We start from the raw sequence: 20,993 nt of genomic DNA on the forward strand, positions 1-20,993 counted from the left end.
GTGAAAAGGAGAGAGCACTCTGTGAAGTGGATGGTTTTCCCTTAGCATTCCACAACTCGGACTTCAAGAAATTCATCGATACGATTCCATGGATGCTAAAACCTATTTAGACCTTGGACAAGATTAATATAATCTTGGCATCTACCATGTTTAAACACTATTGTTTTGGTAACCCTATTCAAAAAGGTATTCAACTAAATGTGTGAGTGATTATTGCTGAACGCCGTGCAGCAATTTAGCAGCTATTGAAGGTGAAGGTATTCAAAATCTCAATGTATCAACTTACGAAAATTCATGACCTGACCCCACAGATCTGCATAATCCGTGCAGTCAATAACAACAGGTGGAAGGCTTGCATTGACGGATACTTTACGACGTAAGTCGTCCTGAAACGTCATTACAAAGAATAATGAAGTTGATATCTATTAAAAAAGCTGTCACGTGTTCCTGACTTTGGTCGTCTGATTTGTGAGACTGTGTTGGTAGTATGTGCTGATCGACGACTGTCTGTAAATAATCAGGCCTGGATCAGACAATCCAGCGAGCATCGCTCTACGCAAATGGGATACGATGCCATGCATGAACTTTGTCGGCGAGCCTGACCCCCAGACAACAAACAGTCTCCTTTTACGACAAGCAAGGGTTGCTGAAGACCTATTCTACCTGGGATCTTCACGGATTTGGTTTCATGTGACAATCATGGTTGTGTTGGTTGTCTATGACTGTCATGTTTGTATGTGAATGTCATGGTTGTCTATGAATGTCATGGCTGTCTATGAATGTCATGCATTGTCGGATGTGTGTGTCTGTTGGACACAATTGCGTGCCTGACCACCCGACCCATCAAGTCGTCTCGTGCGACAAGCAGAGGTTGCTGGGGGACCATTTTTGACACAAACTCGCACACCACCCACAACAGACGGGAATGGGCCTTTAGGAATTCCTTGTAAGAATGTATCATTTCGATAGAAACAACAACTCACTTTAAATTGAAAAGGAGCCTCAGTGAGATGGGAGATTCAGACCTGAACCTGAAGCAATTCTAGACTTGCTTATCATTACAGTAAGGGCTCGGCGGAAGGGAAAGTAATTGGGTGCAAACACAAACAAACCGCAATTGTGTATGATCATATGAAGAAATCGATTACTACAAATACTACATCTAAGCATTCTATTGGTATTTTGAACGGAAGAACCAAAACTGTTCTATTACTATAGTCGAAGGGGAAGACGTTTTGTGTGAATTGTCAGGATGAATGTGGAGACTGGCTTCGACTTCACAGACCTATTATCTGTTGAACAGTTAAACGGATACAATTGCCCTTTAAAGATCCGGGTTAGATGGTGAGGTGAGGTGAAATTGGGTTTAATATAACGTCGCGTCCAAGATTATTGCACTTATATAGCGACGTGTGTGTGTGTGGCTGCTTGTACTAGTCCTGACTGATGCCGATTTATAGTGCTAGCCCACTGAGATACAATGCCTCAGTTTAACATGAATACCCGACTCAGACACAGTATACTGACTCCGAGACGACCAGTCCTTGTTTTAGCGCCCTAATGCCGAGCGCCAGACAGGGTAACAACAAGTACCATCTTTTAACGTCTTTTGGTATGACGCGGCCGGGGATCGAACCCCGGACCTTCCGCTCTCCGGGCGGACGCTCTACCACTTGACCACGGAGGCGGTCGATCAGGATTAGAAATGATCTACAGCAACACATGCTGGTAAGAGGCGGCTAACAAAACAAAGGAAACAGACATTACAAATAAGTATTTTATTGGTGTTTGGTAGTATTTTGAACAGAAGAACCAAAACGGCTGAAACTTGAAATTACTCATCTTCCCGAGGCAAGGGAACTGACTGTAAAGTCCCGTTTCCTCACTTGCCGAACTGCTGGGATTTCTTGGCTCGATCGTAGCGCCACCAGTGGCTGTTAGAAATGATGTCCCTCCTACTGACCAATCAGATTCCCCCTCTCATATCACTTGCATTTACTTCAAACAAAAATGGCGGCACACAATCAAGACAATCTAATTACTTGATGACCTTGATTAAAACATGAACAGATTTGGAAAATAACTGTCGACGCCATGTGGAGATACCCATTCTCTGCAAATCATACAAACGACCTAAATCTGCACACCATGTTGTTTATGATTTCGTTATGGTTCAACTAAGTCCAACTGAGTAAAGGTCGAAACTGGACTTCTATTGTCAGTTAACTCCCTTGCCTGGGGAAATATTAATACAGGGAGTGAGTGAGGTTTTACGCCGCTTTTAGCAATATTCCAGCAATATCACGGCGGGGGGCACCACAAATGGGCTTCACACATTGTACCCATGTCGGGAATCGAACCCCGGTCTTCGGCGTGACGAGCGAACGCTTTAACCACTAGGCTACCCGACCGCCCAAATACAGGGTGAGGAGACCATTTGACATGTATTGTCAGGACGAAAGGAGTGGTGGGATGGCGTAGTATATTTTGTCACCGAAAACATGTCTTCCATGTCCCTGTTCCGATTATCCCCGTTTTCATCTGGCGATGTATATATCATTTCAATTTAATATTTCAACTAGGAATAAATGCATCAACACATTTTGCAACAATAAAAAACTACAACTTTCTTTTGGCAGTCATGTTACTACTAGGAGTAAAGGAATAATTTTCAGTTTCCCAAAGGAACATTTATCAGTTTCCCCCAAACACAATAATATATTTTTTAAGAGCTCATCACTCTAAAAGTGAACGTTTTCTATCTCTAAATTAGACGTTACGTTACTGCCTCCATAACTCCAGCCTCACCCTCTGCCAAATGGTCTACTCATACCCCGGTAGTGGAACTACCATTTTGGTAGGCTCTTCTGGAGCTTGGGATGTTAACTTAGCATACCAAAACGCTTCATTGTAATGTAGGTACACATAGTCAAGGTTTTTCTCGTCCGCCTTGAAGTATGACATCAGAGTCTGGGCCAAGGCTGCGTCTCCGTCAACACCGAATATCTCCGTGTGGTTGCCCAGATATTCAGGCCTCTCTGTGTAAACGATGCCCAGCCAGTAGGAGGGTTGAAAGTCGGGATAGAACCTCACGCCTAGATCATAAAGGGCTTGAAATGCCCGCTGCACAAAGGTGCCACAATCCCAGGTCTCTGTCCAATAAGGACCATCTGAAATAAAATGGAAGTGAGGTGTAAAGTCGTAGAGGATCACCACGTCTGCTGACAGAACAAGAGTCATTATCAAAGCGAATATGTGACTCGAACGCCCAGCAGATCCTTGAACGGTCAAGGGACGTCACTCTGTACATCGTCTGCACTCGTCTGCATTGAATAAACAAGACTAGAAAAATATCCAGATATTTATCTAGTAAAGCAAATTTAAGTATAAGATAGTGTTATTTTTCAGAGTAGTACAAAAATGTCCACATTTAACAACTGGCATATTTACTCTCGTTACACCAGCGTACATGAAACGCAGATATTGAGAAATTACATTCTACGCTCTTTGTGTTGTTATAGTGTGGGGGCGATGGGGTAGCCAAGTTGTTAAAGCGTTCTCTCGTCAAGCCAAATACCCGGGTCTGAGTCCCTCGCGCACCCCATCTCCTGGTATATTTTGCTTAGTTTGGATCGATATGATGACATTAAGTGTTTCGTTCTGCTAAACCAAGGCGTGATTATACGTAATGCTTTAACCATCTAGAAAGAGGATGTCAATTGTGTTCTTAATTGTGTGAGTTCGGACGTGGCTAGACAGCCCGACCCCTTAGGTACATATACCCGATGGCAATGGGGGCAGGGGTAGGAGGCTGTCTGGCGTGTGCGTGCGTGCGTGTGTCTTTCTCCGGTTTCTGGCCAACGATACTTGGTCTCATCGGCTACATTTTAAGCGTCAGTTTAGTCTGTTTCAGCGTTCTCAAGTTCTCGAGGTGAGATGCTTAGGTACTTGAGGTCTTTCACGCGGTCGTTATATTTCTTCTTTGGTTTTCCGTGGTTCCTGGGGCAATGCGATAGAGACTTCACAGAGGCGTGGTAGGCGGGAGCCAATCCCTAGGAGTCGGGCTTTGAGGAGCATGGTCTTCATACTTACCCAGCCTTTTCCAGAATTACAGTTAGTCACTTTATCCTGCCCCCTGATGCTCATAGGGGCGATCGGGTAGCCTTGTGGTTAAAGCGTTCGCTCGTCACGCCGAAGACCCGGGTTCGATTCTCGAAATGGGTACAATATGTGAAGCCCATTTCTGGCATCCCCCGCCGTGATATTGCTGGAATATTGCTAAAAGCGGCGTAAAATCATACTCACTCGCTCACTCTGATGCTCATGACGTGATCATACGTATGGTATTGCTAGATGCTTCCTAACTCACCTCTGGAACGCATCAGGTGTGACGAGTCGCCATAGATACCGGTATTGTTGTCCCACGTGACCCAGTGAGCGAAAGCATTGATGACTTTGCCTGGAAAAATGTTTCGATTACAAATTTATAATAACTGAATTTCATAATAACTGAAAAAAACTGAGTTGATGATATTCCTTCAGATAACATTTTCAAGCTGAAACCACAAGCAACAACCATTCAAGAGTTCACTGACAGCCACATTTGGTGCATGCACAGTCTTGACTTTGTCTGTGCAAATAGGACCGCCTCCGTGGTCTAATGGTAGAGCGTCTGCCCGGAGAGCAGAAAGTCCGGGGTTCGATCCCCGGCCGCGTCATACCAAAAGACGTTAAAAGATGGTACTTGTTGTTACCCTGTCTGGCGCTTGGCATTAAGGGGCTAAAACAAGGACTGGTCGTCTCGGAGTCAGTATACTTCCTCTGAGTGGGGTATTCATGTTAAACTGCGGCATGGTATCTCAGTGAGCTAGCACTATAAATCCGCAACAGACTAGTACAAGCAGCCACACAAACACACACACGTCCATGCACGTCGCTATATAAGTGCAATAATCTTGGACGCAACGTTAAACCCTATTTCACCTCACCTCACCTCTGTGAAAATAGGGTTACCTCAGAATATAGCTTATACAACCTTCTCCAGATGGAATGGCTCTCACTTGTCCACATTGAAATGCATCGATATATTAGTGCGAGCAAGGGGCCTTGCATCAGTCATGATTCACTGTATAACCATCTTCCCGAGGCAAGTGAGTTAACTGACTATAAAAGCTTAGTTTCCACCCTTGCCGAACTAGGCTGGTATTATGGAGTTACATTTTGGATGGACCAACGAGTCTATGCATAGTCCAATCAAAATCGCGCAGCGAAATCGAAATCCGGTTCGTAAAGTGCCATGCAGATTTCGGTTGACTGCAGGATTTGCAAAGTATGTGCACCGCTAACTCGTTGTCAACAGATATTTTCTATATCTTTTCATGTTTCTAATCAAGGTGCTTGATTTGATGCACTTCGCGATGTAAGACTCGTTTGATCACAATATAGATCTTGATTATCGATCAGATCGTCTTGACTGGGCGCCACCGTTTTGTTTGAAGCAAATGCAAGTGATACGAGAGGTTGAATCTGATTGGTCAATAGGAGAAGCATAGAAAGGACATTACTCGTAATAGCCACTTGTGGCGCTACGATCGAACCCAGGAATTCCAGCCTAGTTCGGCAAGGGTGGAAACTGGACTTTTAAAGTCAGTTAACTCTCTTGTCTCGGGAAGGTGCTGTATAACCAGCTTAAAGATACCCTGAAAACAGCTTGTAATACCCCAAAAGACGATAATATAATGACTAGACAGTAAATGATTATTTGCCTAATAACAGACACTTAATGGAAGACTTGCCACGGCTAAGCTAAAAGCTTAGCTTAGCTTGTTGTTTGGTGCCTCCAGATGGCGCTCGTGCCTCTGAGTGGCAATGGAGTCGCCATGGCGGACCTTGCGGACCTACCGGTCGTGTTCGCCACCTGATGGCGCTCTGCTGTTGGCCTTAGGAAGGTCTTGGAAAACTTGTTCTTGAAACACGATCCGGCTTGGTTACACCAAAGGAGAGAGTCATCCTCCAACACATTGGGTTTGGAGCAGTTGAAGGGGCCGAACATTGGGTACCAGTCTAAGGTGTATTTGAAGCCGGTGTTGAGGTTGTGCAGACCGATACCAGCGTGTTGAGGTATCTGAAGTGAGTGAGTTGAGTTTTTACGTAATTTTGGTATATCATGGATACAGTCGACAAAACAATCGTTTCCAAACAACAATGAGCAGCATCTGGGTACGGCGACACACAATCAGCACACTGTTTGGGTAAAACCTGACGATTGATTATTTTCCCCAAAATGTTCGGGAACAGATTAACACCAAAATATCAAATGGTTGGCCTTATCTTTTACATCACGGAGTGAGTGAGTGAGTGAGTATGGTTTTACGCCGCCTTTAGCAATATTCCAGCAATATCACGGCGGGGGCTTCACAAATTGTGCCTATTTGGGGAATCGAACCCGGGTCTTCGACGTTACGAACCAACGTTTTAACCACTAGGCTACCCACCCCTGTTCGCCTCACAGAAAGGGGAGTGGGGTTATGCTTTGGACCGCTTCTGTCTCGAGGACAACATGCATGGAGTACTTTTGTTCCCAACACCATAGGCAACAAAAGTTGTTTTGTTGAGAAATAACACGGTGTTCTCACCACAAGGTCGATGCCTGGCACCGGGCCTCCATTGCCCGTCATGCTGTAAATCACGATGACGTCGTCGTCATTAAACGTTGCCATCGGCTCTCCGTCGGAGCAGAAATGTTGGTCGAAAGGGAGTTTACAGCGAGGATCCACTGGTGGTCTACTGTCAAAGCGTCTGAAAATATTAAGGGTTCACAAAACAATATCCCAGCTATATGACGGTGGACTGTAAATAATCGAGTCAATTGATACAATCCAGTGATCGATATTGTGAGCAACGATCCATGGTCTCCGTCGGGATACGTTGACACGAAATCAACCAAGCTGGAATATTGCTGAGAGCGACGTTGAACAACAAACAAACAACAACAACAACAACAATAATGATGTCTATGTCACGGAAATTTCTATAATTTTATGTGTAAGATAGCTCAACACGAGGATTGTGAGAATATACGGGGGAATACCAACCTTATCCCACCTGTTCGTAACATGGACTTGTCCTACATTTTCGAGGTCGGATTCTATTCAGGGAGCCATTATTATTAAAATTTGGGTAAATATTTGTGAAGCTGGCACATTTTATCAACATCCTTAAAGAGAATGTACAAAACGTTGATATCTTATGTATTGAAATAAACGACTCCAGGGCCCACTTGCACAAAGCGATCTTAGCGCAAAGATGATCGTAACGCCCAAACTTTAACATAGGCTTACAATAGTCTTAGCGCTAAGATCGCATTGTGCGAGTGGGCCCGTTGTTTCTCATACAATGAGGGTTTATTCGCCTTGCAGTGTTTTAATGTATGATTAACAACTCTCACTCGCCGTTTATATCTTAAATACAAAAATGTTTGAAAAAGCTTTATTCATTACAACATGTTCGTTTCAGAACACACACAGTTAAACAATTCATACACGAACCGCAGTTTCTGGGCCACAAATGTCACCATTATTTCACACGCTGGTGTCAAATCCGGGAAATCTTGAAATTGACAGGTCAGATCAGATCCCTTGTGTTAGTTGTTATGTTCATATTTATGAGCTGTGACTTCAGTGCTGAATCTACTCTACAGTGGTGTAAGCATGTTCTTGTCCCGCCCAAATTTAGTCCCGTCTCGGAAAAAATATCAGGATTACTAGTAAATGCTCAAAATAGCAGTGAAAATATTCCCATCCTGTAGTGAAAAGTTCCAGTTGACGGGAACAAATGTTTGGGTGTGTTTATGAGCGACATTCCTGTATATTGTTAATGTGCAATATGAAAAAAACAGTGCAACTAAGACATACACTCGCAATACAAATAAACATAATCTAAATGAAAAACAAAAGAACATGAATAAAAAGGAAAGCATGAAAGAAATCCTGATAGTTGATTAATTATAAATGCAAATGTGAAAACATGTAAATAAACCCCATGAAATGACTGTATTTATGTCAAGTAAATTACACAAAAAGGCAGTCGCCAGTGACTACTGGGGCTGAGGTGATGAAGTATCCTTAAGACTTAGATATCGCACCGAAAATAAGAATTTTCATGGTAACAAACATGTTAACATAGATATATTATATGTTAAAGGACATGTCAAGTAGGAAATTTACAACAAAGATCATTTGTTCCGATCGGAAAAAATATTTTGCAAGTATTTGTTCCATGCTTAAAATTCATGTACCCTTTCTCTCTTCTCTCTTTTAGACCCTTGACAGTTTCACAAGATATAACATTTGTGTGTGAAAGTTCCCGTATGTCCGGAACAAATTTCAGTGTGATAGGAACCAAGACTTGATGTTCCAGAGGAGCAAATGTTGGTAGTAAAAGTTCCGCCGGAACTTATATATGGGGAAGGGACTAAATCTGGTTTACAATGAGACCACATCAAATATCAAAATTCACCAGGTTTATCTCCTAAATAAAATACAGTTTGTGATATTATTTTGTAGTAAAATCATTCTGAATATATAGAGCTGTTTTTTTTTTATTAGAATGATTAGTCATTTAGTCCCGGACAATTTCACTGTGAACCTAAAGTCTGGATTAACGAGGTTTTACTTTAAACTGTTTTCAAAGTAACTCACCTGTGCGGTATGGTGTAGTCACGACTCCCAGCCTTGGCTGTTGTCCCAAAGAGTCCATAGGAAAAGAGTATCAGTATTGTCAGCCACATTGTCAATATGGTGATACTGTTTGACAAAAATTCCATACAACACATATATATAGACATCCGTGATAAGGATATGGAAAGGTAATTAATTTTTTAATTTGATTAGTTCGCAGGACACATCCCCCACCAGGACAGTTTTGCTGACCTCATCATGTTTATTGATGACCCGGGCATGTCACTGGTGGTCATTTTAATATCTTTGGTTGTGATCGGGTCAATTGATGTTCACACTTTGTACATGGTTGACTGATAGGTGGTTCTGAGCCTCACAAAAACTAAATTGATTAATAATGAAATAATTTGTTGTGGATATTACATGATGTGATAGAAGTATATCTACTAAAACGTCATTTGTGCAAATGTCAAGTCAATAAAGTAAGCAGAAGTCTGTGACCTTTGGAAAATGGACCGCCTCCGTGGTCTAGTGGAGCGTCCGCACGAAGACTAGAAGGGCCGATGTTCGAGCCCCGGCCGCTTCATACCAAACAGACGTTAAAAGATGGTACCCTGTCTGGCACTCGGCATTAAGGGGCTAAAACAAGGACTGGTCGGCTCGGAGTCAGTATACTGTGAGTGGGGTATCCATGTTAAACTGTGGCATGGCATCTCAGTTGGCTAGCACTATAAATCGGCATCAGCCCGGACTAGTACAGTCTCTTGGGCAAGCCAGAAACCTATGATTGTGGGTTCGAATCCCAGTTCGCCCCGATTATTTTTCTAGGTTTGCCAGCACCATACCCGTGCTCGTGGGTTTCACCGAAGTAAATGTCTGACACCTGCATGACCTGCTATCCTCCCACATTAAGCTGACTCGCTGTGATATAACTGAAATACTGCTGAAAGCGGCGTTAAACCCAATTCCACACCCGAACCAGTACGAGCAGTACCAAATAACGTTAAAAGATGGTACTTGTTGTTACCCTGTCTGGCGCTCGGAATTAAGGGGCTAAAACAAGGACTGGTCGGCCCGGAGTCAGTATACTGTGTCTGAGTGGGGTATTCATGTTCAACTGCGGCATGGTATCTCAGTGAGCTAGCACTATAAATCGGCATCAGTCCGAACTAGCACAAGCAGCCACACACACACACACACACGCACGCACGCACACACGCACGCACGCACGCACGCACGCACGCACGCACGCACACACACACACGCACACACACACAAAACAAACAAAACAAAAACAACAACACACACACACACACGCACGCACGCACGCACGCACGCACGCGCACACACACAAAACAAACAAAACAAAAACAACAACACACACACTTACGTGCATGCACGTTGCTATGTGCATTAATCTTGGACGTGACGTTACAAAAAACTTTTACTACTCCACTTTTGCTAGGAACGGCATGTTTTTTCATCGTTCCATGATTCACAAAACTGTCATAACATGTCAAGAGTATATTTATATACCAGTATATCTGACGTATATCCTTATCAAAAGTTGAGTAGTATACATTTACCCCATTAAGTGCCATCTTTGGGCATTTTGATATTTGACTATTATTCCATGATAAGTGCCTAGTTGCTTAATGTAATGGTATTTGTTCAGTATATTAATCATATCTATGATACATAGTCCAGATTTTTATAAATATATATATCTATCTATATCATATACATCAGATCTGACAAAGCCCATGTCCTTTGAGATGCTTCTCTGACTCACAGATGCTTTCCAGCTGTCACATGACTTATACTCCATACGCTCGCACTGTGCACCTGTGAAATATGAAGTGCTTACATGTAGTTTGTATTCATGAAAAGACCTGGGAATTTGTTCATGACAATTTTTCTGTACTATTTTCACTGATTTATGTGTTCCTACTTCTCATTTGGTTTTTATTGAGTTTAATTAGAAGTGGATTTATTGGATTTTCAACCTGGACAGATAATTGTTTCAGAACAGCCTCCCAGCCTCCCGAAGGAGGTCCCTTAATGAAATGTTTTAGTTTTGTTGAAAATTATAAGATGAAATGATTTTTGTAATTCCCTTTATTTGGGACATATTTAACACTTCTTTCTAATATTACAACAGTTTTACACTAACATAAATATTAAGTCATATCTATATTATATCTCCAATTATATGTCAAATCTCTTATTTTGTTTGAAATCTAGAGTTTGACTTTGTTTAAATACATCTCTTTTCCTGTTTCTTTTCAAATTTTCACATTTATTTCTTTTCTATTTCGCTCGTCTTGACATCGCCAATGCTAGCGATAGTTATGGGTCTTTTTCTGTCTCTCTGTCTGTCAGTCCACCCGTCAGTTAACACTGGAACGTAAATGCACCACAATGTGATAACCAGTATTAACAACTTTATGTTAAAGGGTGAAGAGTCAGTTACAGTATCTATGTATCCGGATGGTCTAATTACTATCAGTATCTTACATCGGTCAGGAAACTATTGTCCTTTTTACATGAATTTGAACAGAATAATAGATATAAGGGGAAAAAGACTGGGAAATATGACTCTGTGGTCATTCTTTTGTCAGCTTGTACAACAAAGTATAACGCCATGACAAGTACTTCTCAAATATTTCTGAGAACTTGAAACGATTATAAAAAACACACCTTTTGTTTTTTTACTCAAAATAATTTGCAAATTCTCACCCTTTACATGTTATGGCACTGAGTGAAGGTGAGCTTCTGTACCTGTACTCTGGTGTTTTGATCCGTATAGAATTATCGTAACTCATTTGATAAAGACTCATGGAATTCTAAAGGTCTGTTCTGAAAACTTTGTCATACATTGAACATGTGGTTCATATATATACTGAACAATAAAAGTTCCTGTGACATTGAATAAGATTTAATGCAAAGTTATGTTTTTTTCCAAATCTGAAACAATTTCGGTTTGCAACAGATAAAAGACTCTGTAAGGGTTTAAATGGTTTAATTTGCCATACTGACTTCAGAAAATGCGCGATTTCATAAAAAAATTTACAAATCAATAGCGTGTGTCCACCTCTGGTTGCGATGCACGCAACACATCTTCGTCTCATGGAATGGACAGGCGTCGTACAAAGTCCTGTGGGATATCTGTCCATATCTGCTGGAGCATGTTTCGAAGTTCCTGGAGTGTCTGTGGAACACGTGGTTGAAGTCGAAGGCGCCGATCCATCTCATTCTATATGTGCTCGATTGGTGAGAGATCAGGGGAGCGAGCCGGCCAGGGGGTGGCATTCACGTTGTTTTGTTGAAGAGAATCCTGAACAAGTTGAGCAATATGAGGCCGGGCGTTGTCATGTTGAAAGGTAATGCCTGGGCCATGACGACGCAAAAACGGTAGAACAACAGGGCCGATGATCTCGTGGCGGTAGCGCTGTCCATTGAGATTGCCCTCTACCACTATCAAACGGGTCCTCTGTCTTGCTGTAATCCCACCCCATATCATACCGCTGCCGCCCCCGAACCGATCATCTTCCATGACAAAATGATTGACGTAACGTTCACCTCTACGTCGATACAGTCGAATCCGTCCATCGCTGTGGCTGAGGTGAAAACGAGACTCGTCAGTGAATAGAACTTGTCCCCACTGCATGGCCGTCCAGCGTAGACGCTGTCTGCACCACTGTAGACGTGCTTGACGGTGGTTTCCTGTCAAAATGAGGCGTCTGGCGGGTCTTCTGGCGACAATCCCTGCACATCTGCGGCGACGACGTACGGTTTGTGAAGATATTCGTCGAAGGCCAGGGATGCTTCCTGCAGTCACTGTTGCTGGCTGGAATCGATTTCATAGGTGTGTTGTTCGAATCCAGTTGTCTTGTCGATTATTGGTTACGCGCGGCCTGACACTCCGAGGATGGTCTCTGACTGCATTCGTCTGTTGCCAACGTTGTCATAAACACCAACTGGTGTTTCTGTGGACGTTAAATTATCTTGCAACATCACGTTGACTCGATCCTGCTTCAAGCATACTAATGGCTCGCAGAAGCTCATTTTCGGACAGTCGTGGCATTTCGTAATGTTGAATAATTGCGTAATTTTGTTGTTTTTCTGAGTGGTTGTTGTCAGCAAGATGCTAAACAATGCATATGGAATCCCGTTAACGCACTTGTTTTTATACCCATTCTTGGGTAGTGAAATGCATTGGGCTTGCAATAAAGTCAACTTTTGCATTCCATACATGTACTACAATATTGAAAACCAAACTTAACTTGTTTGCAAAATACACTAAAATATTGGTGTCACAGGAAGTTTTGTTGTTGAGTATATATTTACAGTTGACTGTCCATTTACTTGTTCAATGTTATGATATAGTTCTTCCAATATTGTTTTGCCTACAATGATGTATTTAGTTGTCATGTAAGCAGTTGCATGTCTTTCATGTGATGTTGTGTAACAGTTTTTACCAGATTCAGTATGTTAATTAGTTAGGTTTTCTTATTATCAGCCATGACTCCCTATTTGGCCACGCCCTTGTAGGTGTGGTAGATGATGGCACGCCCTTGTAGGTATATGTGGTCTCGTAGGGGGTGTGGCTAATTAGGTCACATGGTACTGCGTCTATCGCTCCTTGAAGGTGTGGTAGGTGATGGCCACGCCCTTGGAGGTACAACCGTGGTCTCGCATGGGGGCGTGACTAAAAAGGCACGTGGTACTGTGTAGAACATCATCAGTGACATGAATAACTATCTTAATACGAAATATGTGTCTCCTTTTGTTTGCCAGATGAATGGAATAGACATGTGTTCTGAAGAAAGGCCTGAGTGTCGTGGGAAATGTCAGATGTGATTTATGCAAAGGATAGAGCACATGGATTCCGTGAAATGGTTTTCCCTCAGCGTTCACACCTCGAACCTCAACAAATTCATCGATGCGATTCCATGGGTGCTAAAACCTATTAAGATCATGGACAAGATTAACATAATCTTGGCAGATAACATGTTTAAACACTATAGCTTTGGTAACCCTATTTAAAAAGGTATTCAATTGAAGGAGCGTGTGATTATTGCTGAACACCTTGTCAGCAATTTAGCAGCTATTGTCGGTGAAGTTAATCAAAATCTCAATGTATAAACTTACGAAAATTCATGACTGACAGTTGACCCCACAGATCTGCATAATCCGTGCAGTCAATAACAGCAACAGGTGGAAGGCTTGCATTGACGGATACTTTACGACGTGAGGGTCGAGATGTCGTCCTGAAACGTCATTACAAAGAATGATGAAGTTGATATGTATAAAAAAAGGTGTCACGTGTTCTTGAATTTGGTTGTCTTATTTGTGAGACTGTGTTGGTAGTATGTGCTGTTTATTTGTTGGACGCCGCACACAGCAATATTCCAGCTACGTGATCGACGACTGTCTGTAAATGATCAGGCCTTGATCAGACAATCCAGTGAACATCGATCTACCCAAATGGGATACGATGCCATGCATGAATCTTGTCGGCGAGCCTGACCACCAGATGCCATTTGTCGCCTTTAACAACAAGCATGGGTTGCTGAAGACACATTCTATTCGGAATCTTCACTGGTTTGGTTATATGTGACTGTCAGGGTTGTGTTGGTTGTCTATGTCTGTCATTGTTATCCATGACTGTCATGGTTGTATATGTCTGTCATTGTTGTCTATGTCTGTCATGGTTGTATATGTCTGTCATGGTTGTATATGAATGTCATTGTTGTCTATGTCTGTCATGGTTGTCTATGTCTGTCATGGTTGTCTATGTCTGTCATGGTTGTATATGTCTGTCATGGTTGTATATGAATGTCATGGTTGTATATGTCTGTCATGGTTGTATATGAATGTCATTGTTGTCTATGTCTGTCATTGTTGTCTATGTCTGTCATGGTTGTATATGTCTGTCATGGTTGTATATGAATGTCATGGTTGTATATGTCTGTCATGGGTGTATATGAATGTCATTGTTGTCTATGTCTGTCATTGTTGTCTATGTCTGTCATGGTTGTATTTGTCTGTCATGGTTTTATATGAATGTCATTGTTGTCTATGTCTGTCATGGTTGTATATGTCTGTCATGGTTGTATATGTCTGTCATGGTTGTATATTGTGACATGGTTGTATATGAATGTCATGCATTGTGTGTGTGTGTGTGTGTGTGTTGGACACAATTGTGTGCCTGGACCACCCGACCCATCAAGTCTCGTGCGACAAGCAGAGGTTGTTGGGGACCATTTTAAACACAAACTCGCATACCACCCACAACATACGGGAATGGACCTTCAGGGATTCCTGGTAAAAATATATATCCCTAGATTAATGCTTAGTCTCTGATGCTGAGTGATGAGTTGAGTGCAAACACAAACAAACCACAATTGCCGTGCATTATGTAAAGATACTGATTTACAGTATTCACTCTGGGAAGTTTCTGATGTGAGCTCTTTATGTGAAAATTTTAAAATATTCCAGAGGTACACCCACACTTGCCCATACAGCACATTGTTAAAATGCCACATTGCATTTGAAAATGTGAGCCTTTTTTTCAAAATTTAGAGGCTAATAGCACAAGGCCCCACCCAAGAAGTATCCCTGAAAATACACACAAATACGACATCTAAGCATTCTATTGCTATTTTGAACGGAAGAACCAAAACTGTTCTATTACTATAGTCGACGGGGAAGCCGTTTGGTGTGAATTGTCAGGATGAGTGTGGAGACTGGCTTCGACTTCACAGACCTATTATCTGTTGAACAGTTAAACGGATACAATCGCCCCCTGAAGATCCGGGTTAGAAATGATCAACAGCAACACATGCTGGTAAGAGGCGGCTAACAAACAAAAGAAACAGACATCTCAAATACGTATTTTATTGGTATTTGGTGGTATTTTGAACAGAAGAACCAAAACGGTTGAAATTTGGAATTACTCATCTTCCCGAGGCAAGGGAACTGACTGTAAAACTCCGGTTTCCTCCCTTGCCGAACTGCTGGGATTTCGTGGCTCGATCGTAGCGCCACCAGTGGCTGTTACGAATTATGTCCGCCCTACTGACCAATCAAGTTCCACCTCTCATATCATTGATATTTGCTTCAAACAAAAATGGCGGCACCCAGACAAGACGATCTGATCGATAATAAAGATCGTTTTTGTAATAAACGGTTCTCAACTTGCGAAATGCATCAGAACACTTGATCACCTTGATTGAAAACATGAAACGATTTGGAAAATATCTCTAAATTAGTCTATAAGTTACTGCAACAACTCCAGCCTCACCCTCTGCCAAATGGTCTACTCATACCCCGGTAGCGGAACTACCATTTTGGTAGGCTCTTCTGGAGCTTGAGATGTGAACTTAGCGTACCAGTACGCTTCATTGTAATGTAGGTACATATAGTCAAGATCTTTTTTGTCTGCCTTGAAGTATGACATCAGAGTCTGGGCCAAGGCTGCGTCTCCGTCAACACCGAATATCTCCGTGTGGTTGCCCAGATATTCAGGCCTCTCTGTGTAGGCGATGCCCAGCCAGTAGGAGGGTTGAAAGTCGGGATAGAACCTCACGCCTAGGTCATAAAGGGCTTGAAATGCCCGCTGCACAAAGGTGCCACAATCCCAGGTCTCTGTCCAATAGGGACCATCTGAAATTAAATGGAAGTGAGTGTGGTAGGTGTAACGCCGATTTCAAATATATATATGTTATATCACGGAGTCAGCTTAATATAGGAGAAAATCCCCGAGGTGTAAAGTCGTAGAGGATCACCACGTCTGCTGACAGAACAAGAGTCATTATCAAGGCGAATATGTGACTCGAACCAACGCCCAGCGGACCCTGGAACGGCCAAGGGACGCCACTCGGCTGCACTCTGCGGCTGTGAGCTACCCATGCCCAAGGCTTTGAAAGAAAACCAACAACGTCTGAGTGTATTTCTCAACACGGATGAGAATTTTTTTCAGAGTATGCAAACATTGCATAAACAAGACTAGTTTAAGTATAAAATAGTGTTATTTTTCAGAGTATTACAACCTGGTCCAGGTTTAACAAGTGGCATTTTTACTCACATTAGACAAGCATGATACATGAAACGTAGATATAGAGAAACAACATTCTACGCTCTTTGTGTTGTTATACTGTGGAGGTGGTGGGGGTTGAATCTCCCGCGAACTCCATTTCCTGGTATAGTTTGCTTAGTGTGTATCGATATAATGACATCAAGTGTTTAGTTCCTCTAAACCATGGCGTGATTATACGCAATGAATTAACCATGTAGAAGAAGAGGATGTCAATTGTGCTTTTAATTGTGTGAGTTCGGACGTGGCTAGACAGCCCGACCCCTAGGCACAGACCCGATGGCTATAGAGGCAGGGGTAGGAGGCTGTCGGGTGTGCGTGCGTGCGTGCGTGCGTGCGTGCGTGCGTGCGTGCGTGCGTGCGTGCGTGTCTTTCTTCGGTCTCTGGCCAACACGATTTGAGGAAATACATGCATACATCCTTCCTCATTGAGCGTCAGTTTGGCCTGTCTCAGCGCAAGTATCAAGTTCTCAAGGTGAGATGATTAGGTACTTGAGATCTTTCACGTTGTCGTTATATTTCTTCTTTGGTCTTCCGTTGTTCCTGTGGCAATCTGATCAATAGAGACTTCACAGAGTCGGGAGCCAAGCCCCAGGAGTCGGGCTTTGAGGATCATGGTCTTCATACTCAGCCGACCCGTGAAGAACCGGGGTAGAATAGGTCTTCAACAACCCATGCTTGCCGTAAAAAGGCGTCTATGTTCGTCGTAAGAGGGAACTAACGGGATCGGGTGGTCAGGCTCGATCATCGATCCCAATTGCGTGGATCGATGCTCATGATGTCAATCACTGGATTGTCTGGTCCAGACTTGATTATTTACAGACCGCCACCATATAGCTGGAATATTACTGAGAGCGGCGTTAAACACCAATACACAAACAAACAAACATACTAAGCCAGCCTTATCCAGATTTAGTCAGTTTATCCTGTCCTCTGATGCTCATGGGGGCGGTCGGGAAGCCTAGTGGTTAAAGCGTTCGCTCGTCACGCCGAAGACCCGGGTTCGATTCCCGACATGGGTACAATGTGTGAAGCCCATTTCTGGCATCCCCCGCCGTGATATTGCTGGAATATTGCTAAAAGCGGCGTAAAACCATACTCACTCGCTCACTCTGATGGTCATGACGAGATCATACGTATGGTATTGCTGTATGCTTCCTAACTCACCTCTGGAACGCATCAGGTGTGACGAGTCGCCATAGATACCAGTATTGTTGTCCCACGTGACCCAGTGAGCGAAAGCATTGATGACTTTGCCTGGAAAGATGTTTCGATTACAAATTTATAGACTTCATAATAACTGAAAACAACTGAGTTGATGATATTCCTTCACATACCATTTTCAAGCTGAAAACACAAGCATGTCATTTGGATCGCTGAACCACTCAACAGTTTACTGACAGGCACATTTGGTGCAGTGGCAAAGATGGCGCCGTCGTGGACCTTGTGGACCTACCGGTTGTGTTCGCCACCTGATGGCGCTCTGATCTACGCTTTAGGAAGGGCTTGGTAAACTTGCTCCTGAAGCACGATTCGGCTTGGTTACACCAGAGGAGAGAGTCATCCTCCAACACATTGGGTTGGGAGCAGTTGAAGGGGCCGAACATTGGGGACCAGTCCAAGGTGTATTTGAAGCCGGTGTTGAGGTTGTGCAGACCGATGCCAGCGTGTTGAGGTATCTGAAGTGATTAAGTTGATTTTTTAAATCAAATTTGGGTATATCATGGATATAGGTTAGAGTCGACAAAACAATAGTTGCCAAACAACCATAAGCAGCATCTGGGTACAGCGACACACAATCAGCACACTGTTTGGGTAAAACCTGAGGACTGATTATTTTCCCTAAAGATGTTCGGGATCAGATTACCCCCAAAATATGAAATGATCGGCCTTTTGAATGGGGTCTTTTACCTCACGGTGTGAGTGAGAGAGTATGGTTTTACGCCGCCTTTAGCAATAGTCCAGCAATTTCACGGCGGGGGACACCGGAAAATGGGCTTCACATATTGTACCCATGTGGGGAATCAAACCCGGGTCTTCGACGTTACGAACCGACGTTTTAACAACTAGGCTACCCACCCCTGTTTACCTCACGGAAAGGGGAGTGGGGTTATGCATGGCAGTGGGTGCATAGAAAAAAGATGGGGCGTCCACACGACGCGGTGCTTGGTCCATTGTGTATCTATCATTCACAGATTCACTATTGGTAGACAAACACTACTGGGTGTCTGTTATACCTGAACTCACAGGCTAGTGCAAGCACTGGACACTTTGGACCGCTTCTGTCTCGAGGACAACATGCATGAAGTACTTTTGTTCCCAACACCATCAGCAACAAAAGTTGTTTTGTTGATAAAGAACACCGTCTTCTCACCTCAAGGTCGATGCCTGGCACCGGGCCTCCATTGCCCGTCATGCTGTAAATCACGATGACGTCGTCGTCATTAAACGTTGCCATCGGCTCTCCGTCGAAGCAGTAATGTTGGTCGAATGGGCGTTTACAGCGAGGATCCACTGGTGGCCTACTGTCAAAGCGTCTGAAAATATTAAGATTGCACATGCACCAGCATGGTTAAGATGTTGCACAAAACAAAATTCCAGCTATATGACGTTGGACTATAAATAATCGAGTAAATCGATAGAATCCAGTGATCGATATTGTGAGCAACGATCCATGGTCTTCGTCGGGATACGTTGACACGACATCATCCAAGTCACTGAGTCTGACCACCTGACCAGAATAGATGGGGACCTATATTCTAAGTCGGAATCCTCACGTGGGGAGGGGTGGGTTGGTACAGTGAGTGAGTGAGTTGGGTTTAACGCCGCTTTTAACAGTATTCCAGTTATATCAAGGCGTGTCAGCTTAATGTGGGAGGAAAGCCCGAAGTGATGCAGGTGATGCAAATTTTGTTCACAGTGGGACCACATCAAATTTCAAAACACACATCTCCTAAATAAAATACATTTTGTAGTTAGGGAGTAAATCATTCTGAATCAAAACAGCTGGTTTTAAAATTATCATGATTAGTCATTTAGTCCCAGACAATTTCACTGTGAACGTAAAGTCTGGATTAACGAGGTGTTACTTTAAATTGTTTTCAAAGCAAGGGCTCGCGGTTAACTCACCTGTGCGGTATGGTGTATTCACGACTCCCAGCCTTGGCTGTTGTCCCGAAGAGTCCATAGGAAAAGAGTATCAGTATTGTCAGCCACATTGTCAATATGGTGAGACTGTTTGACAAAAATGTTGGGAATATTTCTATTCCAAACATACTACATATATATATAGACGTCCGTTGTACGGATATGGGAAGGTAATTAATTTTTAATTTGATTAGTTCGCCAGACACATCCCCCACCAGGACAGTTTTGCTGACCTCATCATGTTTATTGATGACCCGGGCATGTCACTGGTGGTCGTTTTAATATCTTGGGTTGTGATCAGGTCAAATGATGTTCACACTTTGTACATGGTTGCCTGATAGGTGGTCCTGAGCATCAAAAACACTGAATTGCTTATTAGTGAAAATATTTTGATGTGGACATTACATGTGATAGAGGTATGTCCACTTAAACGTCAATTGAGCAAATGTTATGACAAGTCAATAAAGTAAGCAGAAGTCTGTGACTTTTGGAGAATGGAGGTACAATGATCAAGTACTTGCAGACAAAAGGGCTTAACACCAACAGCTGGTACATGGTACAACACTAGGGATGGATGCCCCTTCCCATGCTAACGTAAAGAGTTGGGCAGCTGAGTTTAAACGTGGCAAGAGGAGCCTTGAAGACGACCACCTTCCTGAAAGGCCTGTATCGTCAGCAACACCAGACATGATCCAGAGAATCTCCGATATGGTGATCACAGACGGGCAAATGATAGTTTCTAGGAAACTGGGATAAACTCCCCCCAACATCGTTGTCAAAATTGTATCAGTGTGGAAGGGGATTTTGTTTCAGAAATGGGTTTGTCAGCACCATACCCGGGCTCGTGGGTTTTACAAAATGGTAACCGTCTAAGACCTGCTTTCCACCAACATTAAGCTGACACACCCGGATATAACTGGAAAACTGTTAAAGGCGGCGTTAAACACAACCCACACACTCAATCACACCTCGCAGTACAAGCAGTCCCGCTCATTATAACCCGATCTTTCAGTTTGATTCAACACCTCTGTGACCGTGATTGTATCAGAATAGTACTGAGTGTATGC

General features: G+C 43.0%; 2 protein-coding genes across 2 annotated transcripts; both read right to left on the reverse strand.

Moving 5' to 3' along the window:
- Positions 1-2,823: 2,823 nt before the first annotated feature.
- Positions 2,824-8,788, reverse strand: LOC139449970 (bis(monoacylglycero)phosphate synthase CLN5-like). Its single transcript, XM_071231584.1, has 5 exons — positions 8,700-8,788; positions 6,636-6,798; positions 5,902-6,124; positions 4,370-4,459; positions 2,824-3,170 (listed from the first exon to the last, which is right to left on the reverse strand). The coding sequence occupies exons 1-5, from the start codon at positions 8,786-8,788 to the stop codon at positions 2,824-2,826; spliced, it is 912 nt and encodes a 303-aa protein (XP_071087685.1).
- A 7,214-nt stretch (positions 8,789-16,002) lies between these two features.
- Positions 16,003-19,997, reverse strand: LOC139449967 (bis(monoacylglycero)phosphate synthase CLN5-like). The gene is made up of 5 exons (XM_071231581.1): positions 19,909-19,997; positions 19,154-19,316; positions 18,236-18,458; positions 17,947-18,036; positions 16,003-16,349 (listed from the first exon to the last, which is right to left on the reverse strand). The coding sequence occupies exons 1-5, from the start codon at positions 19,995-19,997 to the stop codon at positions 16,003-16,005; spliced, it is 912 nt and encodes a 303-aa protein (XP_071087682.1).
- Between the last annotated feature and the right edge of the window lie 996 nt (positions 19,998-20,993).

This window comes from Haliotis cracherodii, unplaced genomic scaffold, assembly GCF_022045235.1.
Source record: "Haliotis cracherodii isolate W230 unplaced genomic scaffold, xgHalCrac1.p SCAF_8, whole genome shotgun sequence".
In the NCBI taxonomy this organism is placed as follows: Eukaryota; Metazoa; Mollusca; class Gastropoda; order Lepetellida; family Haliotidae; genus Haliotis; species Haliotis cracherodii.